The sequence below is a fragment of the Gymnodraco acuticeps genome, unplaced genomic scaffold (assembly GCF_902827175.1).
Source record: "Gymnodraco acuticeps unplaced genomic scaffold, fGymAcu1.1, whole genome shotgun sequence".
NCBI classification, from domain to species: domain Eukaryota; kingdom Metazoa; phylum Chordata; class Actinopteri; order Perciformes; family Bathydraconidae; genus Gymnodraco; species Gymnodraco acuticeps.
Window position 1 is genome coordinate 138213 of NW_022990398.1, and position 25919 is coordinate 164131.

General features: G+C 37.5%; 4 protein-coding genes across 4 annotated transcripts; all 4 read left to right on the top strand.

The window, feature by feature from the left end:
• The first annotated feature begins 1325 nt into the window (after positions 1 to 1325).
• polr2i (polymerase (RNA) II (DNA directed) polypeptide I) lies at positions 1326 to 5709 on the top strand. The gene is made up of 6 exons (XM_034224632.1): positions 1326 to 1499; positions 1634 to 1688; positions 2725 to 2798; positions 3943 to 4017; positions 5219 to 5270; positions 5442 to 5709. The coding sequence occupies exons 1-6, from the start codon at positions 1438 to 1440 to the stop codon at positions 5502 to 5504; spliced, it is 381 nt and encodes a 126-aa protein (XP_034080523.1). The 5' UTR covers positions 1326 to 1437; the 3' UTR covers positions 5505 to 5709.
• A 960-nt stretch (positions 5710 to 6669) lies between these two features.
• pglyrp5 (peptidoglycan recognition protein 5) lies at positions 6670 to 9513 on the top strand. The gene is made up of 4 exons (XM_034224633.1): positions 6670 to 7542; positions 8084 to 8279; positions 8592 to 8710; positions 9240 to 9513. Exons 1-4 carry the CDS (start codon positions 7494 to 7496, stop codon positions 9410 to 9412), a joined length of 537 nt encoding a protein of 178 aa, XP_034080524.1. The 5' UTR covers positions 6670 to 7493; the 3' UTR covers positions 9413 to 9513.
• Positions 9514 to 13828: 4315 nt separating this feature from the next.
• foxg1c (forkhead box G1c) lies at positions 13829 to 14989 on the top strand. Its single transcript, XM_034224634.1, has one exon. It carries the CDS (start codon positions 13829 to 13831, stop codon positions 14987 to 14989), a length of 1161 nt encoding a protein of 386 aa, XP_034080525.1.
• Positions 14990 to 18548: 3559 nt separating this feature from the next.
• Positions 18549 to 24892, top strand: snrpd2 (small nuclear ribonucleoprotein D2 polypeptide). Its single transcript, XM_034224637.1, has 3 exons — positions 18549 to 18689; positions 20898 to 21077; positions 24516 to 24892. Coding segments are annotated over exons 1-3 (357 nt in total). The 5' UTR covers positions 18549 to 18687; the 3' UTR covers positions 24691 to 24892.
• Positions 24893 to 25919: the final 1027 nt, after the last annotated feature.

Below are 25919 nucleotides of genomic sequence, written 5' to 3' on the forward strand. Positions count from 1 at the left end.
AGTGAGAGGACTCATTTGAAATAAGTCACTATTGTAAAAGAAAAAACCTTAATATTAACAGACTGGGCTCTGGTATTCTATACTGTAAATATCAACCCAGCTAGTTGACGTAATGGGCTATCATCACATGTAATACAGTGCTGACCACTTGAAAAAGATCGTCTGGAATCAGCTGAAATCTGCTTCTCCGATTCCAGAACAGCTGACTTAAATTACTCAAAAACTAAAATGTGGGTCAATATATGTCATTAAATGTGTATATATTTATTATTATGCTCTGTTCTTTAGATTTTTATATATTGAGGGAAAGGGTAAATTGCCATTCATTTCCGTATGTTGTTTATTCCTGTGTTCTAATTGTTCCTTGTTTTACTTCAGTGGTATTGAACTCAAGGTTAAGGGGCTGCAAGGATCTACTGCACAATGGGAAAGCATTGAAGACATAACAAAAATATTCTGGTATAAAAAGACAACAATGTCAGGTATTTTCTTTTTATCCCATTAACCAGTTGTCAGTGTTACTCACCCCATCTATGTCATGGTTTCATAACAACAGATAGATATTCAGTAGATGTTTTTCCTGTTCTGTAAAATGTTTTGTTTTCTACAAAGTATTTCTGTAAAAGTTACAATTATTTAAATACCTGACAAACATTCTTGCTTTACAGTCAATGACAATGATGATTATGTTGAACCTTAAACACCCAAAAACATTTTAGATAAATTATATTATATTATTTATTAAATTTACCAATTGTTATTCGTATTAAACCACATATATAATTATGTTGTATTTTTAATATATCAATTGCTATTCTTCCAGAGTATGTTGCAAACCACTGGATGGAAGATGACTTTTATGGATATCAGTTCCTGAATGGAGTCAACCCCGGTGTTATAAAGCGCTGCTCAGAGCTTCCCACAAACTTCCCGGTGACAGAGGAAATGGTGAAGCCATTCCTGGAAGAGGGAAGCTCTCTGCAGAAGGAAATGGAGGTATGAATGAAGATTAACTTTAAATGGATGGTAATCTTTGTTTCAGAATCACGATTTGTCCATTTACTATCCACACCACACCTGTTTCTTCCGGAGAGAGGGGAGTTTGTCCCAAAACTTGCTGCTGTATTTACACCCTCCATCTGAAAGAAGGGTCCCTCATTAAGCTGAGTGTTTGCCTACATACGGGGTTCACTCCATCACGGAGGGGGAGTAGGTAGGGTGTGTTTTGGAATTGGGCCTTCGTTTTCTTTTTTCTGCTCTACACTCCAGTCCATTAGGTGGCGGTAATGTACCTATTCATTGGCTGTTGCTCTGATTACGTTTCACGCATGCGCAGACGGTCTGTTTTCAAACGAGTGGGAATAGCCTTAGCATCGGTAGCAGAAGTGAAGCAACATCACAGTTTGTCGTGTTTATCTTCAACCTAAAGTTTTCAAAATGGATATGGAAACTGGGAGCTTCGAGCCGGGGTTTGTGGGGATCCGGTTTTGTCAAGAATGGTGAGTTTGTGGCTGAATAGAAGTTAGATAAGTCATACTAGCTAGCTGAAGCTAAACGCATGTTAACTCAACAGTGTCTTAATGAAAATATAACGTTTCGTATTAATGTGTAAAATAATTAACTGTTTTCCCAGTAACAACATGTTGTACCCCAAAGAAGACAAAGAAAACCGGATCCTGCTTTACGCGGTAAGTGTCTGGTTCAGATATCAATGGTTGAGACTATCAAGTCAAATATGTAAAGGTTTTATTGTCATATATGTACAGTAATTACAGTGAACATTTTAAGTCCCAGGCTCCTTCGAGAGTGCAGCATAAACAGAGGTGGAAGAAGTAGTCGGATCTTGTATTTTTAAAAAAAGTAGAAGTACCAGAGTGAATGAATACTATGTTACAAGTAAAAGTTCTGCATTCAAAATGTAACTCAAGAGAAGTATTGGCATCTAAATATACTAAAAGTACCAAAAGTAAAAGTACTCATTATGCAGATTGGCCCATTTCAGAATCATATATATATTATATGTTGTGGTTATTGTTATTGATGTATTGTTGTGTTGATCAAAGCTGGTAAAGGTGGAATTAATGTCAATTACTTTATATACTGCACTGCAGTAAATAAAGCAATTGACATTAATTCCACCTCAAACAATTCACAAGCTTGTGAATTGTTTGAAGTGTTTTAGTGTTGATGATCTTATTGTTTATCATTAATCTATATCTGCAAAGTAACTAAAGGTACAACATACATTTAGTGGAGTAAAAGTACAATATTTACCTATGAATGGAAGTGGGGTAGACGAAGTAGCAAAAGATTGAAATACTAAAGTAAAATACGAGTGCAACAAAGAGAGAGATGCAAACAGACATACAATTAAGAACTGATAAAACAAAACTATTACATATTTTTTTAATAAAGGTTATATGAGAAACCTAGGAAAAAGGAACAAGCCCTCAGTGAGTGTAAACTCCAAAAAGAACGGTGCAAAGGGAAAAGATTCACATAAAAGTGTGTTAAGACATAAAAATACAAGATTAAAAAAATGTAATGAATGTATTTTCAAAGGTAATCATGAAACTGCTCTCAAACATATGTTGCAACTGTTGTGATGCTAAATTAGGCAATATGTGCACTTTTCTGTTGGATTTGATAAATGAGGCTGTAGCATTTCCACTTATTTGAAGCTTGAATGAGACGCTGAATAAGCAGTTTCTTTTCATCCATCAGTGCAGGAACTGTGACTACCAACAAGAGGCGGACAACAGCTGCATCTACGTCAACAAGATCACCCACGAGGTTGAGTAAGTAAAAGACAGTTCTTATGTCTCTGATAAATGCGTTTAAAACTTTTCTTTGTGGTGTGAATTTGCTTCCTGTTTGTTGGGTCACCGCGACATCACTTTATCAATATCAACACAAAGATGGTCATCGGCACATCAAATGAAATGCATTACTCAAACACTTTTAGGCAGTCCTTATAATAGAGTAGTGCAGTGATGACATATCCACAGGCCATAAGACTGTTAAACACCTGAACTAAGAACATCCATAACATTCACCTGTTTGCAACTTACAAATTATTTATCACTTGTATATAGACTTTTATGGCACTACTTCTATTCTATTCTATTGTATTTACTTGCACTATTTTATCTGTTTATTGTGTTGCACTGTTGGATGAGCCTTTGACCTCAGGTTCAGGTAATTTATTTGTACCCGTAGGTAGATTTTGTTTGCAGAGAAAAAGACAAGGGATCCATCCTGACACACTGTAAACACAAACAACAGACACATCTCTAATAAAAGGACTAGCAAAAAGTACAAGTACACCCTGCTCCGTCGAATCTCAAAATATTTGAAAAACATTTAAGAAGGAAGGAAAACACTAGTACAAACATGGACATTCAAAATTCATAATTAAATAAATAGGCATCTGTGTGACACTCCTATGATGTGTTAATTTGTGCAATAGCTGCTGGGATAAAACCGTTTTTAAACCGCTTTGTTCTACTCTTTGGTACCTAAAATGTTCATCTACATAACTACACCATAGCTATGTACGAATGAAAATAAAAGTCTTGAATTACTGTAGCTGACCCTGAAGGCAACATCTCTCTGGTTCGCTTGGCAGAAAGCAATGGGATCTTCAATTGGATTATTGCAGAAAATATTGTCTGTGTCAAACAAACGTTTATGATACTTACACATTTTGTTCAGAAGGATGATCTCCACATGCTAATACCACTTTATGATTTTTGTATTAAAAAAGCTAACGTTATGCTACAAAGGAACTATATCACGGTCACATGACTTCACGCCACCACTGCTAAGCTAAAGGCGGCTAATGTTTGGCGATTAGTAGTCTCATCTTTCCTGTGTAATGCCAGGCACTTGAAGGCTAATTGTGAGTAACTAATCTAGCATCTTGCTTCTGTCTTTCTCCAGTGAGCTGACACAAATCATCGCTGATATTTCTCAGGATCCGACACTACCCAGGACAGAGGACCACCCATGCCCCAAGTAAGTTTTTACAATATAACTTATGTTGGCATCAAATAAATATTCTTTAAATAATTGTTGGTAGTCCGGTCCAATGCGTACCAGCCACTGGAACCGCGACGACAGCAACGTAACTGTCTTCATACAATTGTTTTCATACAATCATATGTATTAGGATTCATGTGGATTAATACGTGTCCACCGCAGTGGGAGTGCGAGCGACCATTAAAGGGGACCTATTATGCAAAATCCACTTTTTCATGTCTTTTCTACATCAACACGTCCCCTCGGTGTAAAGAGATTCTGAAAGTTTCTCTCTCTTTTTGTCCTGATCCATTTCTATAAAAACCTGTCTGAAAATGAGCTGATCAGATTTTGGCCACTTTATGATGTCATAACGATTGTTTGGCTTGTGTAACCATTAGCCAATAACCAACCAAGGTAACCCCCCCCCCCCCCCCCCCCCATATCACCTGAATCTTCTCCTAGAGCACCATTGTGTTCTTTTTAACCAAATATCTCTCAGAGGGGCGTGGGGAGGGGCTCCTTATTTTCATCTAAAGTAACAGACAGGGAATCAGCACTTTGGAAACCGGGCAGGGACAAAAAGCGCACAGTGCAAAGTATCTATAGGTGCGCTAAAAGTTGTCCGCAGTAAAGCAAATGATTCTTTACCCACGGCAGAAATACATTAATAACATCCACTGGCGTCTCATGAATGATCATGTCACATAGCGTAAGTGCAGATGGATTCGCAAACCACCTAAATCCTGATGAGTCCTCCTATCATCTTTTGTTAACCCAGTGACGTTTCTCACAGAGGTTAAGGAATAGTGGTTAAGAAAAGATGATAGGAGCTGATTTTTGGACAATTCAACCCCAACCTGTGTTCCCGTTAGTGTTTACTTCCTGTCGGTCTTTCTCTGACGTCCAGCTCACTGTCTCTTTCCTTCTCTTGTTCTCTTTTTTCTTTTCTTTACTGGAGACGGTTTAGCCATCATGAAAGTATCGTGCTCTCCACAAATATAAAAAGTGAACTTACAAAAAGACTCTGATGGAGTGAAACTAATGTTTGTTGTCCACAGTTGACGTTAAATTGACCAGACTTCTTTCTGCACATTAATCAGAGCTACTTTCCAAATCGACCAATCAGAATTGAGTTTTCAACTAGCTGTGTTTATAGGGGTTTTTAACATTGTTCTCTCTCCATGTCTCTCCCCAGGTGTGGTCACAAGGAGGCAGTGTTCTTCCAGTCTCACAGTATGAAGGCTGAGGTAATGATGCTTTTGAATGACTATATAACACAATGCATGACCTGAAGTCTTGATATTGTTTGTCGAGGAATACGTTTTATTGAGGAAGACCTTAATCCTGTTGTCTGCACATCTTTAGTTTGGTATTTGATATTGAATTAAAAGCTCTCATACATTGTGTTTTCCTGACAGGACGCGATGAGACTGTACTACGTGTGCACAGCGCCTCACTGTGGACACAGATGGACGGAGTAAAGATGCAGATGGTGAAGAGGTCTGACATTTTATCTACAGTAAATCTCCAACAGAGTTTTTTAACTGCTGGTGTTTGTAAACTCTGAAACCATCTTTTTGTTTGTCTTTTTAGTTTCTATCATGTGAATATTTTGTATTAATAGTTATTTTTTATATAACAGTTGTCATTCAGGTGTGTTTTGTTAGATTAAAAGAATCAATTGTTTCTAATGTCTCTGCGTTTTTATTGAAAAGGTGTAACGAATGTTCACATCAGCAGACACACTAAACAGAGGTAGAAGAATTACTCAGACCGTGAACTCATTTATTTATGAATCCTCGGGCTTTAAGAAGCACTTGTATAAATCCGTTAAATCTGAGTTTCAGGTCATGTTGCAGCTGGTTCAAAGCAGAAGGAGCAGCCGAACCGAACGCCCTTTGCCCCCGCACAGTGTAGACTTCAGGGACCGTTAGTAAAAACAAGTTCTCAGAACGGAGCTGATGGATTCTTGCACTTTTTCCAACAAGGCAAGTTTATTTAAGTCAATTCAAAGTGCTTTACAAAAATGAAAGACATTAAGAAACATATTATGAATGACATTTAAAAACACACATTTAAAAGAAACTATAAAATGGCATTTAAAAACACTCATGTCATTTAAAAGCAAAGATGCATGAGTAAAAGTTACAGTGCAGTGTGAGACACATCTGAAATGTTTAGGTCTGACTCTCAATCAACTTTTTAGCAGACATAGTTTTCTATCACCTCCCTTTCTTTCTACTTTCTTGTTTAACTTGTCCTTTAGTTATTTCAAGTGTGTCATGCCAAATGAACCCGCCTTTGGAAAATTCTAATCTGACCCCATGGTACCTTTTTAGTTCTTTGCTTCTTTTTTTTTTCAATGAAAATATGCAAAAATAAGTTGGAAGAGCTCATAAATATAGTGTGCTACTGGTTTTGTCTACGGTGGTCAGAGAAGACCATGCAACCCGAGCATACAAGGAGCAGTGGTGCGTTCAAGGGTTTTAAGGTTTGTAATGATCAGTGGTAGAAGGGATTAAACGAGTGACGGCATGTAGAAGATGCATTTATATCAACCACATCACCAGAGTCCAGCACCGACATTAAGGTTGCAGCAATAACTCTCTTTTTGGCATCAAAGGAAGAAAGAAATCCTTAATTTTTACACCAGTTGTTGAATGTGGGGCTTAAAGAGAGATAATTGTCGATTAGGACTCCAAGATAGGATTCCATCTTTGATCTATCTTGTATTTTAGGACAAAGTATTTCTACTTTAAACACTCGATTCCATGTAAAGATCCAGAATTCAAACAAAAAGTGCCACAAAAACAAAAAGTACTCGTGTAAAATTACCCATTTCAGAAAAATATTAAGTACAGAAGTATTATCAGCCTAATGGACTTCAAGTATCAAAAGTAAAAGTAGCAGAATGGTTTCTGTTTTTATCACATGAACAAACTTTATGTTGTTGTTCAATATGGAGCCAATTTCAGAGACTTTATAGAATACATGATTGATATGTTATATTGATATGATTAATGTAAGCATAGTGTGTTTAAAGTAACTGAGTGTTAAATAAGTAGGATTATAAAGTAGCATGAAATGGAAATGCTCAAGTAAAATGATGTAAATATAATACTTTGTTACATTCTGCTTGATGGGGATTTTAGCATAATGACTGATATTACAAAACAGCTGATTTCCCCTAAAAACTCCTGTGACTTAAAACATCATTTATCTTATGTATTAATGCCTCATTTGTGGGAAGAAAAAAAATGCCACCATGTAAATGATTGAGAGTGCTTAATCAACTTCCTCTTTTGTATCCACACACGTATATTCCAAAGACCTGTTTGGCAACTGTAGAATCATTACTCAGTCAGACGAGTAGTTGGAATGTATTTTGTGCATTGGCATGAAACAACAAGAAACCAGGAAGGTGTATTTCCCCGAGACCACGCCTCCTGAGAGTCACTCAAGATAAGGCGATGCACAGCAAGCTGAATCCATATATTGACGGAGAGATGGCACCTACAGGTAACATCCTCACACTGCAGACATTACACTGGGAGACGCTGTCAGATTACATTTCTGAAAATGGTGTATTACCACCAAGATTACATTGATAGTAACAAAATAAAAATAGTATATAGTGTTTGTTGTATAAAGGTCAGATTGTATTTCTTCTCTGTAAGCTGTGCTGTTCTGTAGGCTAATACTTTAAGTGTGAATCTATACGCCTACTGCCTGAATCTGCTTTATGGTTTTCACTTTCTTTGGTTCATTTGTTCTTTTTTTATTCAGCAGGTGAACCTATATGTTCATAAAATAGTGTGTGTGAGCTTAACTGTATGTCTTAACTAAAACAGCATTTTCTATTAGCTCAGATTTTATTCCTGCTTATTTTAACTGTAGTATATGTGCTCATGTGTTTCATTGCATTTGATATTGAGATAATCCAAAATAAAGTATCCAGGTTACATAACTTTCATATTTGGATCCTCAGAAGGATTACATAACCCTCCCAACCCTGCTGCTGATGACATTTTCAAAAAGTATTTATTTGATTTCTCCTCAGTGGAAATAGTGTCGAGGCAGCAGTGGGGGGCGGCTGCTCCGAAGCAGGCGCCGGATAAGATCTCCTGTGCTCAGAGAGTGATCATCCACCACACGGACACCCCAAGCTGCAGCAGCCGCAGCGAGTGTGTGAGCCGCGTCGTCAGCATCCAGAGAGGGCACATGACTGAGAGAAAATGGGATGACATCGGGTACAAGTGAGTAGCTGCAGGGACATGTGGTTTCTGAGTGATGTTCATACAGTGTTTACAATGTGGACGTAATGGAGGGACACTTAATTATGTGTTCTTTCTCTTTAGTTTGGACTTTGTTCCAATCCTAGGTCCTTAAAGAGGCCCTATTATGTGTCAGGTATTTCCCCTTCCCTGTAGTGTGTTAATAGGTTTGTGTGCATGTAAATGGTCTGCAAAGGCTAAAATCCCTGTGTTCTCTCCAGACGGAGTTTCTCTCCCACACACCTGAAATGAGCAGAATATGCCGTCTAACCATAAACTCTATCTATGTTTCAGTTTCCTGGTAGCAGCAGACGGGACGGTGTTCGAGGGCCGTGGCTGGGGCGCGGTGGGTGCTCATGCCAAAGGCAACAATCATGACTCACTGGGGATTGCCTTCATGGGCAACTTTAAAAGTAGGCGTGCTCTTAATCTTTTCATCCATTGTGTAACATAAAGACAAGGTTCTCACGGGTCAGTGAGTCCTGTCTGTTTCCTAATGAACGGAGATCATTTGTAGGGAAATATCAAGGAAATAGAAATATGTCATTGGTCATTAAAGCGACTTCAACTTGTATATGTAGAAAATGTTATCTTTTAATTTCCTTTTTTAATGTAATGCACTTTTCATACACAAAGTGCTTCACCAACAAAAACAAAAAGAGAAAAATAACACTACCACATGTCACACATAACTTCATGATTATAAATACATGAATACCAATAAAAGCCAACAGATAGGACTGAATAAAATAAGAATTAAAAAAGGAATTAAAAAAGAAAGAAAATAGAATAAAATAAGGATTCAAGTTTAAATTAATTAATTTTAATTAATTTTGTATCTTTGTGGTGTATTGCACTTATTGTGAGTAACTTTCAATAAAAGCGTGAAATGTAATGTGTTAAGATGTCACATATGATGACAATGCATTTTTTATATTTTAGGTGAAGCACCGAGCTGTGAAGCGCTGGCTTCAGTCAAGCAGCTGCTGCAGTCCGGCGTGTCTCAGGGCTTCATAAAGCCCCAGTTCGGCCTGTGTGGACACAGAGATGTGGGAGACACTGAATGTCCCGGGGCGAAGCTTTACGGTGTGCTGCAACAACTGAAGAGCACATAAGGCTTATCTTTAAAGGGTTTGAGTGCCAATCAGTTCCCTGGCTTCACAAAGAGTCATTGTAAAGCTATAAACATGATCATTCAAATAAAACCCTAACTTTTTCTCTGTGCTTTCTTTTATCATCTGAAATAAGCAGACGTGGATTAAGAACTGCGATTTTTTTTCATGAAGTAAAAGAAACCATACTAAATTGAAAAAGTAATCTGTTACAAGCTAAAGTCCTGCATTCAAGAAGTGACTTAAGTTACAAGAGTATCGGCATCTAATTATACTTAAAGTACCAAAAGTAAAAGTACTGGTTATGCCTAAAGGTCCATTTCAGGATCATATGAAACGACTGGATTATGATCAGTGCTAGTAAAAGTAGCATTAATGTCAAAATACTCCATTCAAAGTAAAAGTCCTACACTCTGAAGTACAGGTCAGCAAAATGTACTTAAAGTATACAAAGTAAAAGTACTAACTCTGCAGAACTAAATATTTGATATATTATATATATATGACATTATTAGATAATTAGGTAATATTGTTTCATCAAGCAGCATTTTACTGTTGTACACAAACAGCACTTTGATACACAAATTATTCATGTGAGGACTTTTTTGTAATATATTGTATAACTTTACTTTGTTGTACCTTAAACAGTTAGTCCACTAGTACAATTTTTAGAGATGCATTATGTTCAAAGTGTATCACATGCTTTTTAATTGAACATCTGAAAAGGCACTAAAGCTGTTTAAGGAATGTAATGGAGTAAAAGTATAAAGTAGTATTAAATGGAAATACTCTAAAAAAAGTACTCCAAAATGTAACTCAAGTACAGGAACTGAGTAAATGAGTGACTTTCCACCAGTGGTAATAAGGGAATGTTTCACAGGCTGACAGACAGGGGGAGCCACCACTACAGGCTTTAGCTTTGCAAACAATATTCAATTCATTCATTCAACTTTGAAGTTGCTCACAATGACTCATGTTATAATAAATTAAGCAACTATCATTTAAAAGTTACATAAAATCAATGCACTTAAATAAATATGTTTATAACTTTTTTTATTTGATCACATTCTTTAACTTTGCGATGCTTCTTTTTAGTGCAGTATTAACATGGCAGGCAATACATTTCAGTTATCTTTGCTCTATAACAAGGCATGAGGCTCAACTTTAAAAGAGTATATCGCTTATGATTCAAATCTTTTGGAAATAAATGCTATATTTTCTGGACTATTTGACTTTGTTACTAATGTGAGGCCTACAACAATTGTCTTTGATAGAGCTGTGTTTTAATGCAATTGTACGGTGGCTGACAGGTTCAAACACGCTACAACAGCCTATAAGTCAACTTTAATGTCAATCTAACTCGGTTTGTGTTTACAGACGGAGAGATCGAAATGACGTTTCTAACAATCCGAATGTAAAATGATACAGTAATACATATGTATAAAATATGTATATCCTATATACACAATCAACTTACACATATGCACACATTAAGATAAAAAACAACAATCAATATTCACAAAATAACAGTCACTTCAATATCAATAACTTTGGTGCAAGATTGTCCATAAAATGTGCATTTATTGCAGATTGTCCATAGCAGCGTAAAGTGTCTTGTGCTGGATTTTGAGTGTCTGAGATTTTGAATTCAGATTTGAAAACATTTCCATTAGCAGAAACACACTGCAGCTTCAGTGACAATACAAATATAAAAACAGAAATGTGCCAAAACACGTGCAAATCAAGAAACATCTTCACCAATGTACAACGTTTAATAAAAGCGCTGCATAAACAAAAGGCTGAGCTCAAAACATAACGGAAAATGACGCGCACAGCTGGGATTGAGGGTTTAGTGACATTCAGGGATTATAAAGTTGTCCAACTGTAACTGTTGGCAGAGTTAGTCTATTTCATAATTGTAATAGAGGCTGCTAATGATAAATCACTGTAAACAACACAAGACTTGATATTCAATATTAAACAAAGAAATATATAAACCAGGGGATTAGAGGTATTAAGAAAACAAGGTGTGCTTTCTAGAGTCTGAGACATTCCCAACAAGTGCTCACTTGTGTAGCGCGGGGATTATGGAGGAAGACTCATCTCAAATAAACTAAAGAGGAGGTGTAATGATGACAGATTAAATGTGTACTTCCTCATGTTTGATGTCTGACATATGAACTGTCAAACACAGCATAGGAGGGGATTACTTTAGAACAGTCTTTAATATGGTATGTTCCAGTTGTATAGGGAAAAAACTGAAACGTTAACTGTTTTTAGGTTAGTGCCCCGAGCCTGTTTTTCAGGTCTCAGGCTTGAAAATGACATTTCCAGAACAAATGACCATATCTTCACTTCTAAAAGGGTTAAATTAATAATCTTTTTTCTCAAAGCAAGGTTACATCTGTGAGTTGGATGTAGAAGTGTCAGAATCAATATAGATGTTTTTATTTTAAAGTAAATTCAGATTGAACAGTAAAAAAAATTTAAATGATTGTGTCCGTCCAAAAAAAAAAAATTACTTATAATGAAAACCAGCCTTGAATGATGGGATTGGAGACTAAAAGCTTTAGGAATCCAAACTACAACATATAATAAGTACCCTGTATCAAGATTGATGCAAAACAAGTTAAATTTGACCTTTTTAGAGAGATTTAGCACCAAAAAAACACTTCTGGGGTCATTTGGGTGGATTTTCCATATCTCTGGCCCCCCTTGCTCGATTTTGCTGATTGACATCTCTTTCTAACCGTCAGAGCCAATGGAATCGAGGGGAACTCCCACATACTCCGTATTTGGTAATGTGTGTGTGTGAGACTGACGCATAGCCAAAACCGGAAGCTGCAATAACTCTGGTAGCTACCATTAGCAGCTAACTTTTACTCTCCGATTTTTACATACAAATGGAATTATGGATTACAAATATTTTTTTCAAATCCACAGAAACATTATCAACCTATGGGTTAACCGATTCAGTCGCGTTTTTTCTCGTTTTAATGCCATTGAACAAGTCTTTTGATCAGATTGACAGCTACGGTGAGACGATCTCCCGTAAAAGCTCCGTAAAGGTATAAAGACCCCAAAGCCCCAGCCGAGGGGGGCTTTGGGGCGTAACAGGTTAAAGCAATAATATTATTGCATTAAACTAATCATGTCAAATCTGTTGACATAATACATTTAATTAAAGTCAATGTTTCCATTTTTCAGTGTTGTGGAGTATTGGATTACATGTAATGAGTAATCAGGATACAAAAACAAAGATTCCCTACCCGTTAGGCCTACATAAAACAACATGTAATCAGATTACTGTTACATTTAAAAGAAAATTGGGGATTAGTACCCTAAGTAAGTGCTAATACAAATGAATTGTTAGGTTGTTAGGTTTATCTTTTTATTTATTATTTAATAAATAAACTTCACAAACTAAAATTGTTGTTTTGAAAATGTTAATGGGGGTATGATATTTTAGGATCACAACCGTTCAAATGTTTTTCTTTGAACAGATTTGTGTTTCTTTTGGTATTATAATTTTAATTTTGGATACTTCTTCTACCTGTGTTGGGAAGTTAATCAAGAAATTTCAGTTTCTTTTAAACAATAACATGTGTAGTTATAAGTGGAATTACCCTGCACTATTCACAGATATTTCCAAGTGTTTTACTTCTTTACGAGATCCTTTTGGGCCACACATCTTCTTATACTTTTAAAGGCATTTTGCCAAATCATGGTGTCAGAGAAGGTGCACAGGAAGAAGAAAAGAGTAAAAGAGCGTGATGAGGCCAGCCCTGAGGGAAAGGCTTGTGCAGGTTGAGTTTCATGAGTCCCGGAAGTGTTATAAGTGAACCCGAGAGTTCACCGATCAGTCACACAGATTGACAGCATTTAATCCTTTAAAAACGCCTCTTTAACTCAATTATTATCCCGTTTATATGGATCTGTTTCTATTGACAATGGACATTGAGTGACTTATAGGCCTTTTTGAAAGTGATTGTTTTTTCTTTAATGGGTTAAAGGGGCCATATTCTGCTCATGTTCAGGTTCAAATTAGTATATTGTGCCTCTACTGTGACATGTTTGCTTCCTTTGATGTTGAAAAGGGTGTTTATTTTTCTCATAATGTGCTGCAGCACCTCTTTTCACCCTCTGTCTGAAACCAGAGCCCAGTCTGCTCTGATTGGTTAGCTATAGCGCTCAGCTCGTCAACCACTTGGAGATGGCTTCTTCATTGTGATACTCAGATTTGTAAAGTAATCCCCCCAACCCTAAGAGGCTGTTGAATGCACCACTTGTGTCACTTTAACGCTCCTGTGATCATGCGCATTTGTTCTCTGTGTCTTTGGCTCCTCACCACTTCGCATCAGAGTTCAGTGAGTCGCTCTGCTCTCATCACTGGAAGTCTTTGAGGACTTTATGACAGATATGGCGGACTTGAAAACTTCTGACCGATTTTTCCACAAATCCTCATTCAGCATCAGCAGCCTGCTGTTGAGACGAGAGGGAGTGATGGATGAGGAGACTCCTTCTGTGTCCCAGAAACCTCCGGAGAAACCCAGCCAAGAGAAAAACTTTGACAGTGAAAGCACCGGTAAAGGGGGGAACAAACCCCTGCCTACGACTGGGAAACGAGAGGGGACTCAGAAGAAAGGAGGAGAAGAAGAAAGCATTAAACCTGAGAAACCTCCTTTCAGCTATAACGCGCTCATCATGATGGCGATCCGTCAGAGCCCGGAGCGACGGCTCACTCTGAACGGCATCTACGAGTTCATCATGGAAAACTTCCCTTATTACAGACAGAACAGACAGGGGTGGCAAAACTCAATCCGGCATAACTTGAGCCTGAACAAGTGTTTCGTTAAAGTGCCGCGCCACTACGATGACCCGGGGAAAGGCAACTACTGGATGCTGGACCCCTGCAGCGAGGACGTGTTTATTGGTGGCACATCTGGGAAGCTCCGGCGCAGAGCCACGGCTGGATCCAGGACCAAGCTTGCGTTAAAAAGAGGAGGAGGAGGTCGCCTGATGTCCTCCAGCACCGCCACCAATGTGACTTTAGCCGCCGCTGGTTCGTTTTACTGGCCACCGTTTCTTCCTCTCCAAACACCAGTGCGCACTCACCTTGGCACGGGGACTTACCTGACACCGCGGTTCCCAAACCACGCCACCTCCATGGTCTCCCAGCGGCTGAGTGCGTCCAGTGCCGCTGACGCAGATCGGTTCCTGCAGACCCACCAGGAGATGTCTTACATCGGACTCAGCTGCGCGCAATCTCGACGCCATCAGATTGGCACCGCGTGCACCGCTTTCTCCACGTCCATCCCCGCGTGCACCCTGCCTCTGTCGGACCCCTACTCTTTTAACATGATCTCTGGACAAGCCAGCTACTTTTACTCTCACCAGATCCCCTGTGCCGCGGCGTTCAGTCCGTGTCCAGAGGAGTGCGCCTCGGCCAAGACTTCTGCTCCGGGACAGTTTTTATCCAAGAGCGGCCACTCAGAGCTGGGAGGATTCTGCAATGACTTTCCGAATTACTGCCCTCAAGTCAGTTCAAGCCCCTATTTGTCTTGGAATATAGAAAAATAGAGTAAAAGACATTAAAGATTTAAAATATTGCTGTAGAAGTTTGAAAAAAAGAGGCCCATTTATAAGGGCCTGCAGACTGGATTTTATTGCGTAAATTAAAAATATCCCACAACATTTCTCAAATAATGTCCGTGTTAAATTCAAATATGAACTAAAATGGGAAATGTTTTGCACTGACTTGTATTATTTCATCATAACGTGTGTTGTGCAATCTGTGTCAAATTAACTAAAGAATATCTGACACATAAACAGTAAGGTGAGGAGGATTTCGAAATGCCATCTTCCACAATTGTGAAAATAAATATGTACATAATAATAAGGACAAAGTGTCATTTTTCATTCACTGAAATTAGTTTTTTCCAGATATGTGTATGCACTTGTCAGTATAGAAATTGAGTTGTTTGCACCCATGAATTACCTGCAAAATAAAATCAAAAAATGTATCAAAATAAAAACGAATCTGTCTGTCATTCTTTTTGCGCAGGATGAGACCTAGAGTGAAAATGCTGTGGAAGTGCTGATAAAACGACAATAGTTATATTTTCGTAATTTAAAGAAAAGAGACAAAAATTGGCTATTAAATGTATGTTTCATCGAAGGAGTTGACATTGTTTTATAATAAAGAAAATAATTGAGATTGAAAAATTACGATATTACATTTGTTGCATTTATTTTCTTAATTTAATTTCCTTAAAAATATTTCTAGGATAAATATAATAAAATGAATCAAATAAAAGATAATCATAAACTCTAAATACATAACAGCAGAACATACATATTCTATTCATGTTTTTACTGTTGATATATATGTTCACCTTTTTTATACTATTTGTATTTTATTTATATTTATCATATTGTAACTTATGTGTTATTAACTTTCTGCTGCCGTTAGAAGAAAAAAAATCCAAATTTGGGATAAATACACTACATAATATGATCTAATATAATGTTGGATTTTTTCTTTTTAAAGATCAACAGTTCAAATGTGCACCCGAAGCTTTTCCTGAAGAGACATGATGTGGAAACAGACTGAGACATAACCTCAGGTAGACATGACTCACCTGCAGATCTGCTCACCTGTCACTACATTCATATAAGAATAGCATATTATTAATGTTTGCAGATACAGATTCGAGCAGCTTTCTGGACGGCTGCCTCTGTGATACAATGGCCTCTTTATATCAGAAGACCCCGGCCCGTCACCTCTCCAAACCTGAAACATGCCTGGTGGTTGAGCAAAGGGGAATGGATCTCTTCACTGTTGGCAGACTCTCAATATAGATATATGTGAAGATAAGAATATTGTCATCAGTGATTGTGTCTGAGCTGTGAATCAGGTTTATGGCACACAAAAGAGTTTTATACCCTGAGGCAGGAGTAAGATGATACTGTTTGCTTTTAGAGTAATAAACAATCGCTTTTCGACAGCTCAACTGATTACTTCAGAGCTAATACTCACAACCTATACTGATTCATGAAAAAAAAACCTCAAACAGACAGTTGGACTGACACAATTTGGTGATAAAAGTTGATAAGGGATAACGTAAGGCGAACAAATCTGTCTTCTGCTATTCACTTTAGTGTTTACTTCTTGTCTGTCTTCTTCTGTTGTTCCTGTTAGTGTTTACTTCCTGTTGGTCTTCTACTGCTGTTCACTTGAGTGTTTACTTCTTGTCTGTCTTCTTCTGTTGTTCCTGTTAGTGTTTACTTCCTGTTGGTCTTCTACTGCTGTTCACTTGAGTGTTTACTTCTTGTCTGTCTTCTTCTGTTGTTCCTGTTAGTTTTTACTTCCTGTTGGTCTTCTACTGCTGTTCACTTTAGTGTTTACTTCTTGTCTGTCTTCTTCTGTTGTTCCTGTTAGTGTTTACTTCCTGTTGGTCTTCTACTGCTGTTCACTTGAGTGTTTACTTCTTGTCTGTCTTCTTCTGCTTTTCCCGTTAGTGTTTACTTCCTGTTGGTCTTCCTTGGTGTTTTCTGATGAAGGAAAACTAATGTTTTATTTTCCACAGCTGACGTTAAATTGAAGTGCTGGCAAAAAATAGTAGACCTCTAATGTCCAAATGCAACAATCAGCATTGAGTATTCAGCTATAAGCCAATGAGATGGTTTTTTTCTTGACATTGTTCTTGATTGTGTTCACTTTAGGCCACTTTGTGAGATTTCACCACCAAAATCAATGTAAAGTGAAACAGCTATATTATTTGCACGAAAGGTAAAATGATGATGGGGAGTCGCAGAATTGTTAACTTTTTATTTTATGTGAAAACAGAATAGTGTATTTTTTAGGAGAACAAGAGAGTTAGGAGAGGGTTTGTCATTTTGCACATCACTCTGTTGTTGTTTCAGAGTAATTTCTTCTCGCTGTCCATTTGATTTACTTGCTTTATGTGAATCTATGCTCTTCTAATTGCATACATCACATACATTGAGCTCACTTTACATGCCCACAGTTTAAGTTGTAAGTATTTTGGCTAAACTAGGTGTGCTTACAAAGATTAAGAACAGCTCTGGAAATCAATCCTATACACTTGGGTCTCTCAGCAGCACACAGGTCTCCATTATCCTCAGCAAGTGGCTTCCACAGGTAGACCTGCCACCCTTTGAAAGCAGGTGGGTGGGTTGTACACCCCCAGGCGTCTGTCTGTCTCTCGCCGGAAAGACAATCTCTCAATGTCTCACTACTGCTGTGTAGATAGTGTAGCCTACATTTCCGTCTCTTTCTCTCTCTCTCTCTCTCTCACACACACACACACACACACACACACACACACACACTTTCCCCTGTTTCTTGTTGTGTTAATGAGCAAAACAAAGACTTATCTGTTTGGGTCTGCGGTGTCACGTTGGCGGCTCCTTCTGCCTTTTTTCTGTGACAATTTCCTGCAAAAGCAATGCATAATGCCCGGCGTAAAACGTAATATAATTCTTAAAATAAAATAGATTAATTAATAAAAAGGAGGAACAAAGATATTTGTGAAAATGTAACGCTTCTTTTAGTTTTGCAAAATTGTATTGACATTTGATATAGTACCATGTCATTAAAATAATCAATAAGGGATACATTTGAGAATACAACATTTGTTAATTAAATATTTTGCCTATAATACTAATACAAATGTAGTCTCCTTTACTTTCCATCTGAAGGCCAAATGTTTCTGCTATCATATTTTGACATTTGAATATTTGTAAAAGTAAGCTAATGGAATTTATCCCAAACTCTTCTAGTTTTTCAATATCTATACAAAAGGAGCATGTATTTGAATCTAAATCAGATATTTAGTATAGAAGGTGATAACAAGAGTACATTTCAGGTAACTCATTTTATTTTTAGGGAAATGTTACATTCGAGATGGGCTGACTAAACCTAATTTTGTGTATTTAACAAATATTTAATCTGAAATATGAAACTGTATTCTTCTTTTAATGCATTTATTTATTTATTTATATGTCTTCCCATGATGTCAACTTTTTTGTATACAAAATATGATGTTCATAATGTTCTTGAATAAATAAAGGGAAGAAACAAAATGTGTGCTGTTCTTATTCAATGAAGTAGTGACCCGGAAGTTATTGCCAAGGTTTTTAAGCGCGCAGTAGGTGAACCGGAAGTAGCTCCATCCACGCTGGTCTTGCTGAATCGTTCCGGAGACGAAGAGCGGAATACTATCTGAGAAGACTGTTTTTATAAATCTGCAAACATGTAAGTACTTTTAATGATCAACCTTTCTTTGGCTCTGTGGTCACTTTCGGTCTTTGATCCTTAAATTAAAACCGCAGCAGCCGGAAGCTAACTGTTGTTAAGCTAACAATGTTAGCATGTTAGCCAAGGCCGGTTAACTGGAGTTAATGAATCCTTTTTAAATGTATTGTTGCTTCTATATATTCTACAGCCGAGCTATGCTGCAACTCGGTTACGTTTACATTATACAGATAAAGTGCTGTATTCATTCATTTCATACTGCTGTGGTTCAGTTGATAAGTTACTTCTGTAGTACACAAAAGCATTGCTATGAGCTAGTTAGCCACATGCTAATATCGAGCACTACAGTTGATGCGAAAAGCACTACAGTTGATGCGAATTGTGTTGTTCCTTTTTATTCAAGAAAATATATATGTACATAAAACATGACATACACTCACACACACATTAGTGATATCAAGGGGACATATACAGAGTCAAAGAATAAAATAAAGACATGTGAAGCAAAAGGGTGGTTAAAAACGAAAGGTAACATTTCAAGTAAAATATTTATGAAATACACATTTGCTTTTTATGACCTTATTTTTAATAGTGGTGCCATATTGTAAAAACTGTGAAAATCTGTCAATTTCTTAAAATACATTTTGTTTTACACTATTTGTATTAAATCCATCACCTTTTAAAGTTTATAAAAATGTCCTCATCCTGAAGTTGTATCGTTTTTCCTTTTAGAAAACACTCAACACCTAGAGTACCTAGTGATAAAATAAATGACGAATTGTTTCTTAATTTGTCTTTAAGTTGTGAATGAAACCTCTTTGACTTTATTATGGAGAAAACACATATTTCCAATTGATTCCTTCATAGCTCCTCTCCCTGAGGGCATTAAGGAACACATCAGAAGGAACTATCAGTGTATTTATAATATAATGATGGTGATTTTAGTTGTTAAGCTTTATTTAACCAAATATACACACTCCTTTAAAATCATTTAAACCATGGCAATTAACGCCTTTATGTAAAAGGAATTACTTTCAATTAATACTTAAGCTGAATATAATAATTTACATTGTGTTGTTGGAAATGTTTACTTCTTTGTGTTTTAAAATCCTCTGCACCGGGAAATAGTTTGGAGGGATAATAATTATATATGTGGTGTATTTGTATGTTTCTTTATAGCTGTTATTGGTGGAAAACTAATACAATCTTTATCTGCATTTTTGATAATACATTTGTAGTGAACAGAACTGTCTCTGTGTTCAAACTTTACACATTAGTGACATACCCAGGCATAGGGAACTGCGTTACCTTGTGTTTTTTACTTTTCAAATAGCTTCAGTGTCGGACCATAATGACAGCAGGCTTTCTGTGTAACACCCTAAATGTAATGGTAAACTCTTATTTTGATTGGTCAAAAGTCCCCAAGTCAATAATGTAAATAAACCCAGGAAACACATTCCTCTAACATACGCAGTCAAAAGGGACCCAATAATAATACATACGATTTTCTACAGATCAATAGGTTGAAGCAATGGTGTAATAAGCCCACCTCTAATTCAATATAACGCCTTTTTTTGTGTAATATTAAAGGGGAAATGGTTTTCTGACTAGGAGCAATTCTCAGCATGTCTTTTTATCAACACATTGATTGGTATGTTTTTTTTAATTTAGTACAGACAATAAAGGACGCAATGATGATGAAATTAGCAGTAACAATACAAATAAAATAAACAGCCAATTCCTTCAGCATTTAAGACAACTAGGTCGACACCCCAATAAGTCAGTCAACTTTATTGCCAATCTTTCAGTTTGTGTACAGGCAGAGAGATCGAAATACCGTTTCCCACAATCCCAAATAGAAAAAGTAAAATAAAAAACATGTATATATATATATATATATATATATATAAAATCAACAGACACATTAAGACGGCAGGTCTCCCTTGAAAAAGAGATCATTGATCTCAATGGGATTTACACCTGGATAAATAAAGGTTTTGAATTGAAGACATAAATAAAAGCACAACAATCAATATATACAAAATAACAGTCACTTCAATATCTTTGGGAAATGTACATTAGTGCAAACCAAAAGAATACTTATTAATCCATTTAGAGCTAATTACAGTTAGTTGTATTTCATGTGGTGGTGGTGTGCCCCTTTCTGATTGTTTTTTAATTGGTATTGTTTTGTGTGTCTTTCATCAGGAGTCTGTTAACAAAGCCCAAGTCGGAGATGACTCCAGAGGAGCTGCAGAAACGCGAGGAAGAGGAGTTCAACACCGGCCCTCTGTCGGTGCTCACTCAGTCCGTGAAGAACAACACGCAGGTCCTCATCAACTGCCGCAACAACAAGAAGCTGCTCGGGAGAGTCAAGGCCTTCGACAGGTAGGCTCCGAGCCAAATGAATCAAATATGTGCAGTGTTGTCGTGAACAGCTCATCTTAACAATACTGCACATATTTTTATTATTCTTATATTTTTTAATACTCTTTTTTATTGTCATTTTTGTAAACGTTTATACGTACACAAATGTGTGCAGGATAGTTATTGCACATATAACATCTCTCCATGGGGGACAATATTCTCACCTTAATCGTGTAGCAAGATATCGAAGTATATCTCAGCTTACACACCAATTACTTAAATAAAAGCACACAGAGAAAATTAATAAGAATGAATACATTATAATCATATTTTTATTATTCTGAGTATTTTGTTATAGTATACTGTAAGTAGTTTTGTCCAGATTTCATATATTCATTTATAATTATTTGTTTTTTGTGGTTGTTTTTCTTACTTTTTATCTCTCGTATGTGTAAAGCTACCGGATTCTGATTAATCTCACCATGTTTGTGAATATAATATCTTATTTATACATAATTTGATCCTGTTAGGGTTATTATATAATACATTTAATTCAAAATGGTATTTTCACTGATCATTAACTATTACAATATTGCTTTGGTCTCACTCTCTAATAGTGGGCTTTACCATTTATTATGGTAAAGCAATGATTGTAGATTAATACAGTAACATATTAACTTCAAAATGGAATAATAAATAACAGATAAATATAACAATAACACATGAAGATAATTGAATAATAAAAACATTTAATTGTCCCTAAAGTAATACTCCTTGCATTAATATAGGTGCAATATCAGCATCTTGGGTCTGACGCAGTTACAGTAATCAATTGCAGCATCCCAATGCTGTTTACATTTATTTTTATATATTTATTAATTTTATGATTCACCCTGCTTTGTTAAATTAGATTTTTTAACCGTAAGCAAGTTTTCCCGACCCAAAAAAGTTACGTAACGGTAACACAAAGAAACGTGACAATTTCAGATTCTGCATTTTTAAACCAGCAGATGCAGAGATGTTCACAAGTCTTTTTTTGCAAGTCAAGTCTCAAGTCTTTGGTCACGAGTCCAAGTCAAGTCTCAAGTCTTTGGTCACGAGTCCAAGTCAAGTCTCAAGTCTCTAAAAAATAAAAGTCTCATGTCTCTTCTGGTTGTAATAAGCCTTCTATTGTCTGCTGCTATCCAGTCTGTTAAGAATACTGCACAGCTATATCTAAGAAATTCAAAGCATTTACTGTATTATTATCACTCATATATCTATTAGCATACAGTATCAGTACTGATTAGTTGTTTGTTATATGATCACTTTAAACAGGCTATTGCAATGCAATATGAGGAAAACATCACACTTTAGCTAAATGCAAACAACTTATAAGCAAAACACTTCAGAATCAGAAATCAGTATCACAAATACTTGATTAATCCCCCGCAGGGAAACTGTGTTAAAAGTACTTAAAAGTAAACATTTGTTCTGTGCCATTTGCAACTAAAAAACTATTGCTGCAATATTATCTGAAATATACTGAACTGGTGATATTAAAACATGACCTGTTCCAAAAGAGATATCTACCATTAACACCAGTTACCAGCCAAATGCTGGTAAATCATGCACGTGGCTGGTACTGTATGTTGCACGCACCAGCCAAAAATAACAATGGCAATCTATTGAGTGGCTGGTAACATTTCAACATTCACTAGGCTAGCCATTTGGCCAGTGGACAAAAATGTTAAAATTTGACCTCTGCAACCGTATTGTTTAATTACACTGGGTCTCTAATTACATCTTTTAAGTCTACTATAAATAAACATATTCCTCTATCCTCTCACTCAAACCCAGTGTAATGGTAACCTGATAAACCTGTAACATTAACGTTACGTGGTCAACAATAAACCTGTAACCTGCCTATAAACCGACAGATGTATTTATGTATGTAACGATGTATTTTTCTACGTTTAACGTTAGCCAGTAGATGGTGGCAGCGGAACGTAATGATTAACGTTACCGACCTTTTTTATGTCATGTCAAGAGTTGGATGTCAACGCCACTCAACGCAAACAAGTGTGACGAGCAAACATTCACTCGTCTTTTCAAATATTCAGTTACAAAGCTAGTAGCAAGCTAAGTTAACATTACATAGCTGATGCTGAGCTAAACATGTTTGCTAACCGTCCATATGCGTTAATGTGACTGACCTCTCCGGGTGAGTTTTCAAGTGCCTGATGACATTTGACGTTGTTGCACCAGCATCCTTGATTTTAATATTGCAGACTTTGCAGTGTGCGCTCCGTTTGTTGGTGCCGCCGGCGTTTTGTTCGAAGTTTTTATAGTTGAACCTAAGTACAAGCGGTACAGCTGCAGGTGTGCCGCCGGTCGCCATGGTGCTACCATGATGTTAATGTTAATGTTAAAGGTGGGGTAGGTAAGTTTGAGAAACCGGCTCGAGATACACTTTGTTATATTCCATGGAATGCTCTTAACATCCCGATAGCCGGCCCGGCTAAAGTAACTGGATGGCCTACCTGCCTGTCAGCCTCCCATCGGGGCACATACGTATCTCGTGCCCTCATTGGTCATGTGCGCGTTCGTGTGTGTTGGAGGAGGGGCTCTGTGAGGAAGTGGCAGATTTTCTCCGGTTGTGTATTTTCAAATTCTAGCGATCTCGAGCCGGTTTCTCAAACTTACCTACCCCACCTTTAATACGCCAAAAATAGAAAACACAATGATTGTTCACGAGTCCCAAAACACGAGTCCAAGTCGAGTCCGAAGTCTTTTGAGCAGGAGTCCAAGTCAAGTCTGAAGTCTCTGTGTGTGCGACTTAAGTGCGACTCGAGTCCGAGTCACAGACTCGAGTCCCCATCTCTGAGCAGATGTGAAAAATGTGTTGATACAGGAAAATAATAATATTAGTTAATAGTAACGATTTACTGTTGGTGGTCAGAGGGATGTGGCAGTCCCAGGAATATTTCATTTGATAATTTTAAAGCAGACTGTAGGTAATGTAGCAGTTTACATCAACAGAGGATGATAGTGAACAGCGACCTGCATCAAAAACACGAGCCAGCTGTCAACGTGAATTTCCCTAAAAGCTGCTGCGGCTCTGGAATATGCCAATCAAAATCACAAAATCCTCTACCATGGTGACGATAATATGGTGGACAGAATTCAACCTTTGCACTGTTTATATGTATTAATTCTTGTTTTATATTTAACTTCTAAATCCATTCAGATAAAGCTGATCTTGAATCAAAGTAGTGGTTTTCCTCTGAGATGCAATGTAGTTGATCTGAAAGTGGTTGTCTGACAGATCGAGTTTTTTTAGTACTTGCAACAAAAAGTGCTAATTCCTTTTAAATTACACGTTTGAGCCTCTTAAGAATAAATCTGATTGTGTTATAATTTGTTCTGCATGAGGCTTGTTGTTATTTCAGTTGTTTAACGTGCTCACTGTCGTTTCAGGCACTGCAACATGGTCTTGGAGAACGTGAAGGAGATGTGGACGGAGGTTCCCAAGAGCGGGAAGGGGAAGAAGAAGTCGAAGCCGGTGAATAAGGACCGCTACATTTCCAAAATGTTCCTCAGAGGAGACTCCGTCATCATCGTGCTGAGGAACCCTCTCATCACGGGGAAATGAACTCTCTCAAAGCCTTTCTTTTTCATGCTTTTTCAAATGGTTTAACGGCGGCGGACTGTCGTTCTTTTTTTGTTTTTTGTTTGATCACTGCAGCCGCTATTGGTTAAGATACATGGAGTCAAAATGATGTCTGTACTTTCTGGAGAGCTGTTCAGTCCTCTGTATTTTTCATTTTGATAATAAAAGTGATTATTGGATTCAAGTGTTGTAAAGATGTTTTTTGTTCTCTTTGGATAAATGTTTTTTATTTAAGGGGCCCTTTTGTGCTTTTTGTAGCTTTCCTTTTCCTGTAGTGTGTGATATAGGTTTTTGTGCATGTAAATGGCTAGAATCCCTGTGCACCCATCAGAGGGAGTTTCTCTCTCACACACTGCCTGAGGCCCCGGCCACACGGAGACGAAAACGAGCCGAGGTCAAAGTCTTCCGTCCACACGGAATCGGCACAAGAAACGTGTCCGTCCACGCAAGACCGCTCGACTCGCTGGAGACGCTGTAGTACATATGCCGGGCCTGTAAGTGGCGCTGTACTTCCGCCACAAAATACACCAAAAGCAGCGAAGAAGGCCCCCCGAGCATGGTTGCCATGGTTGCCCTTCTGGTTATTCTCCGCGGTGGACTTAGCAACATGTAGTTCATGTAGTTCTCCATGTCCACTTGTTGCTGATGCTTGTGGTAGAGGAGCTGTAGATTTGCACTAACATCTGTATCATGGTCTAGCGTCTGGAGCACGAACACAACCCTGTGATCCGCCGTTGTTGTTGTTGGCAAAACGCATCAGCAATGACGCGGGGGTGAGCAGGAGAGGCAGGGCTATGATCGTTAAGGGCGTACACGGTGCCGCAAGCATTGTGTTACCAAACCTTCCCACTTTGAGATGTGTTATTGTTTGAGTGCTCCGTTTCCTCGGTTCCGATGCGGCCTCGTGTGGACGAACCGTCCATACGATAAAGAACTATAGCGGATACCACCCGTTTAGTTTCCGTGTGGACAGGGCCTGCAACGCCTCCATTGGACTTAATTGTTTACTTCCTGAACATAGTGACATCATGTAACACTTGTATGTTTAATGATCATCGTCGGGAAAATCTGGTGTAACAGCAACGGCATTAAGAGTGAAACACGGGATAAGATAATTATAGAAACTAATAAATTAAAATCAATTGACGGTATGAATTCAAATCAATGGGGTTAGCTTTCTTGTAAACTTGATTTTAGTCTTTTTCTCTCTA

Coding starts and splice junctions, on each gene's coding strand:
- snrpd2 (XM_034224637.1), top strand. Junction 21,078..24,515: donor AGAGTCAAGGCCTTCGACAG/GTAGGCTCCGAG, acceptor CTGTCGTTTCAG/GCACTGCAACATGGTCTTGG.
- pglyrp5 (XM_034224633.1), top strand. CDS start 7,494: ATGCACAGCAAGCTGAATCCATATATTGACGGAGAGATGGCACCTACA. Junction 7,543..8,083: donor CGGAGAGATGGCACCTACAG/GTAACATCCTCA, acceptor ATTTCTCCTCAG/TGGAAATAGTGTCGAGGCAG. Junction 8,711..9,239: donor CTTCATGGGCAACTTTAAAA/GTAGGCGTGCTC, acceptor TTTATATTTTAG/GTGAAGCACCGAGCTGTGAA.
- foxg1c (XM_034224634.1), top strand. CDS start 13,829: ATGGCGGACTTGAAAACTTCTGACCGATTTTTCCACAAATCCTCATTC.
- polr2i (XM_034224632.1), top strand. CDS start 1,438: ATGGATATGGAAACTGGGAGCTTCGAGCCGGGGTTTGTGGGGATCCGG. Junction 1,689..2,724: donor ACCGGATCCTGCTTTACGCG/GTAAGTGTCTGG, acceptor TTCATCCATCAG/TGCAGGAACTGTGACTACCA. Junction 4,018..5,218: donor GAGGACCACCCATGCCCCAA/GTAAGTTTTTAC, acceptor GTCTCTCCCCAG/GTGTGGTCACAAGGAGGCAG.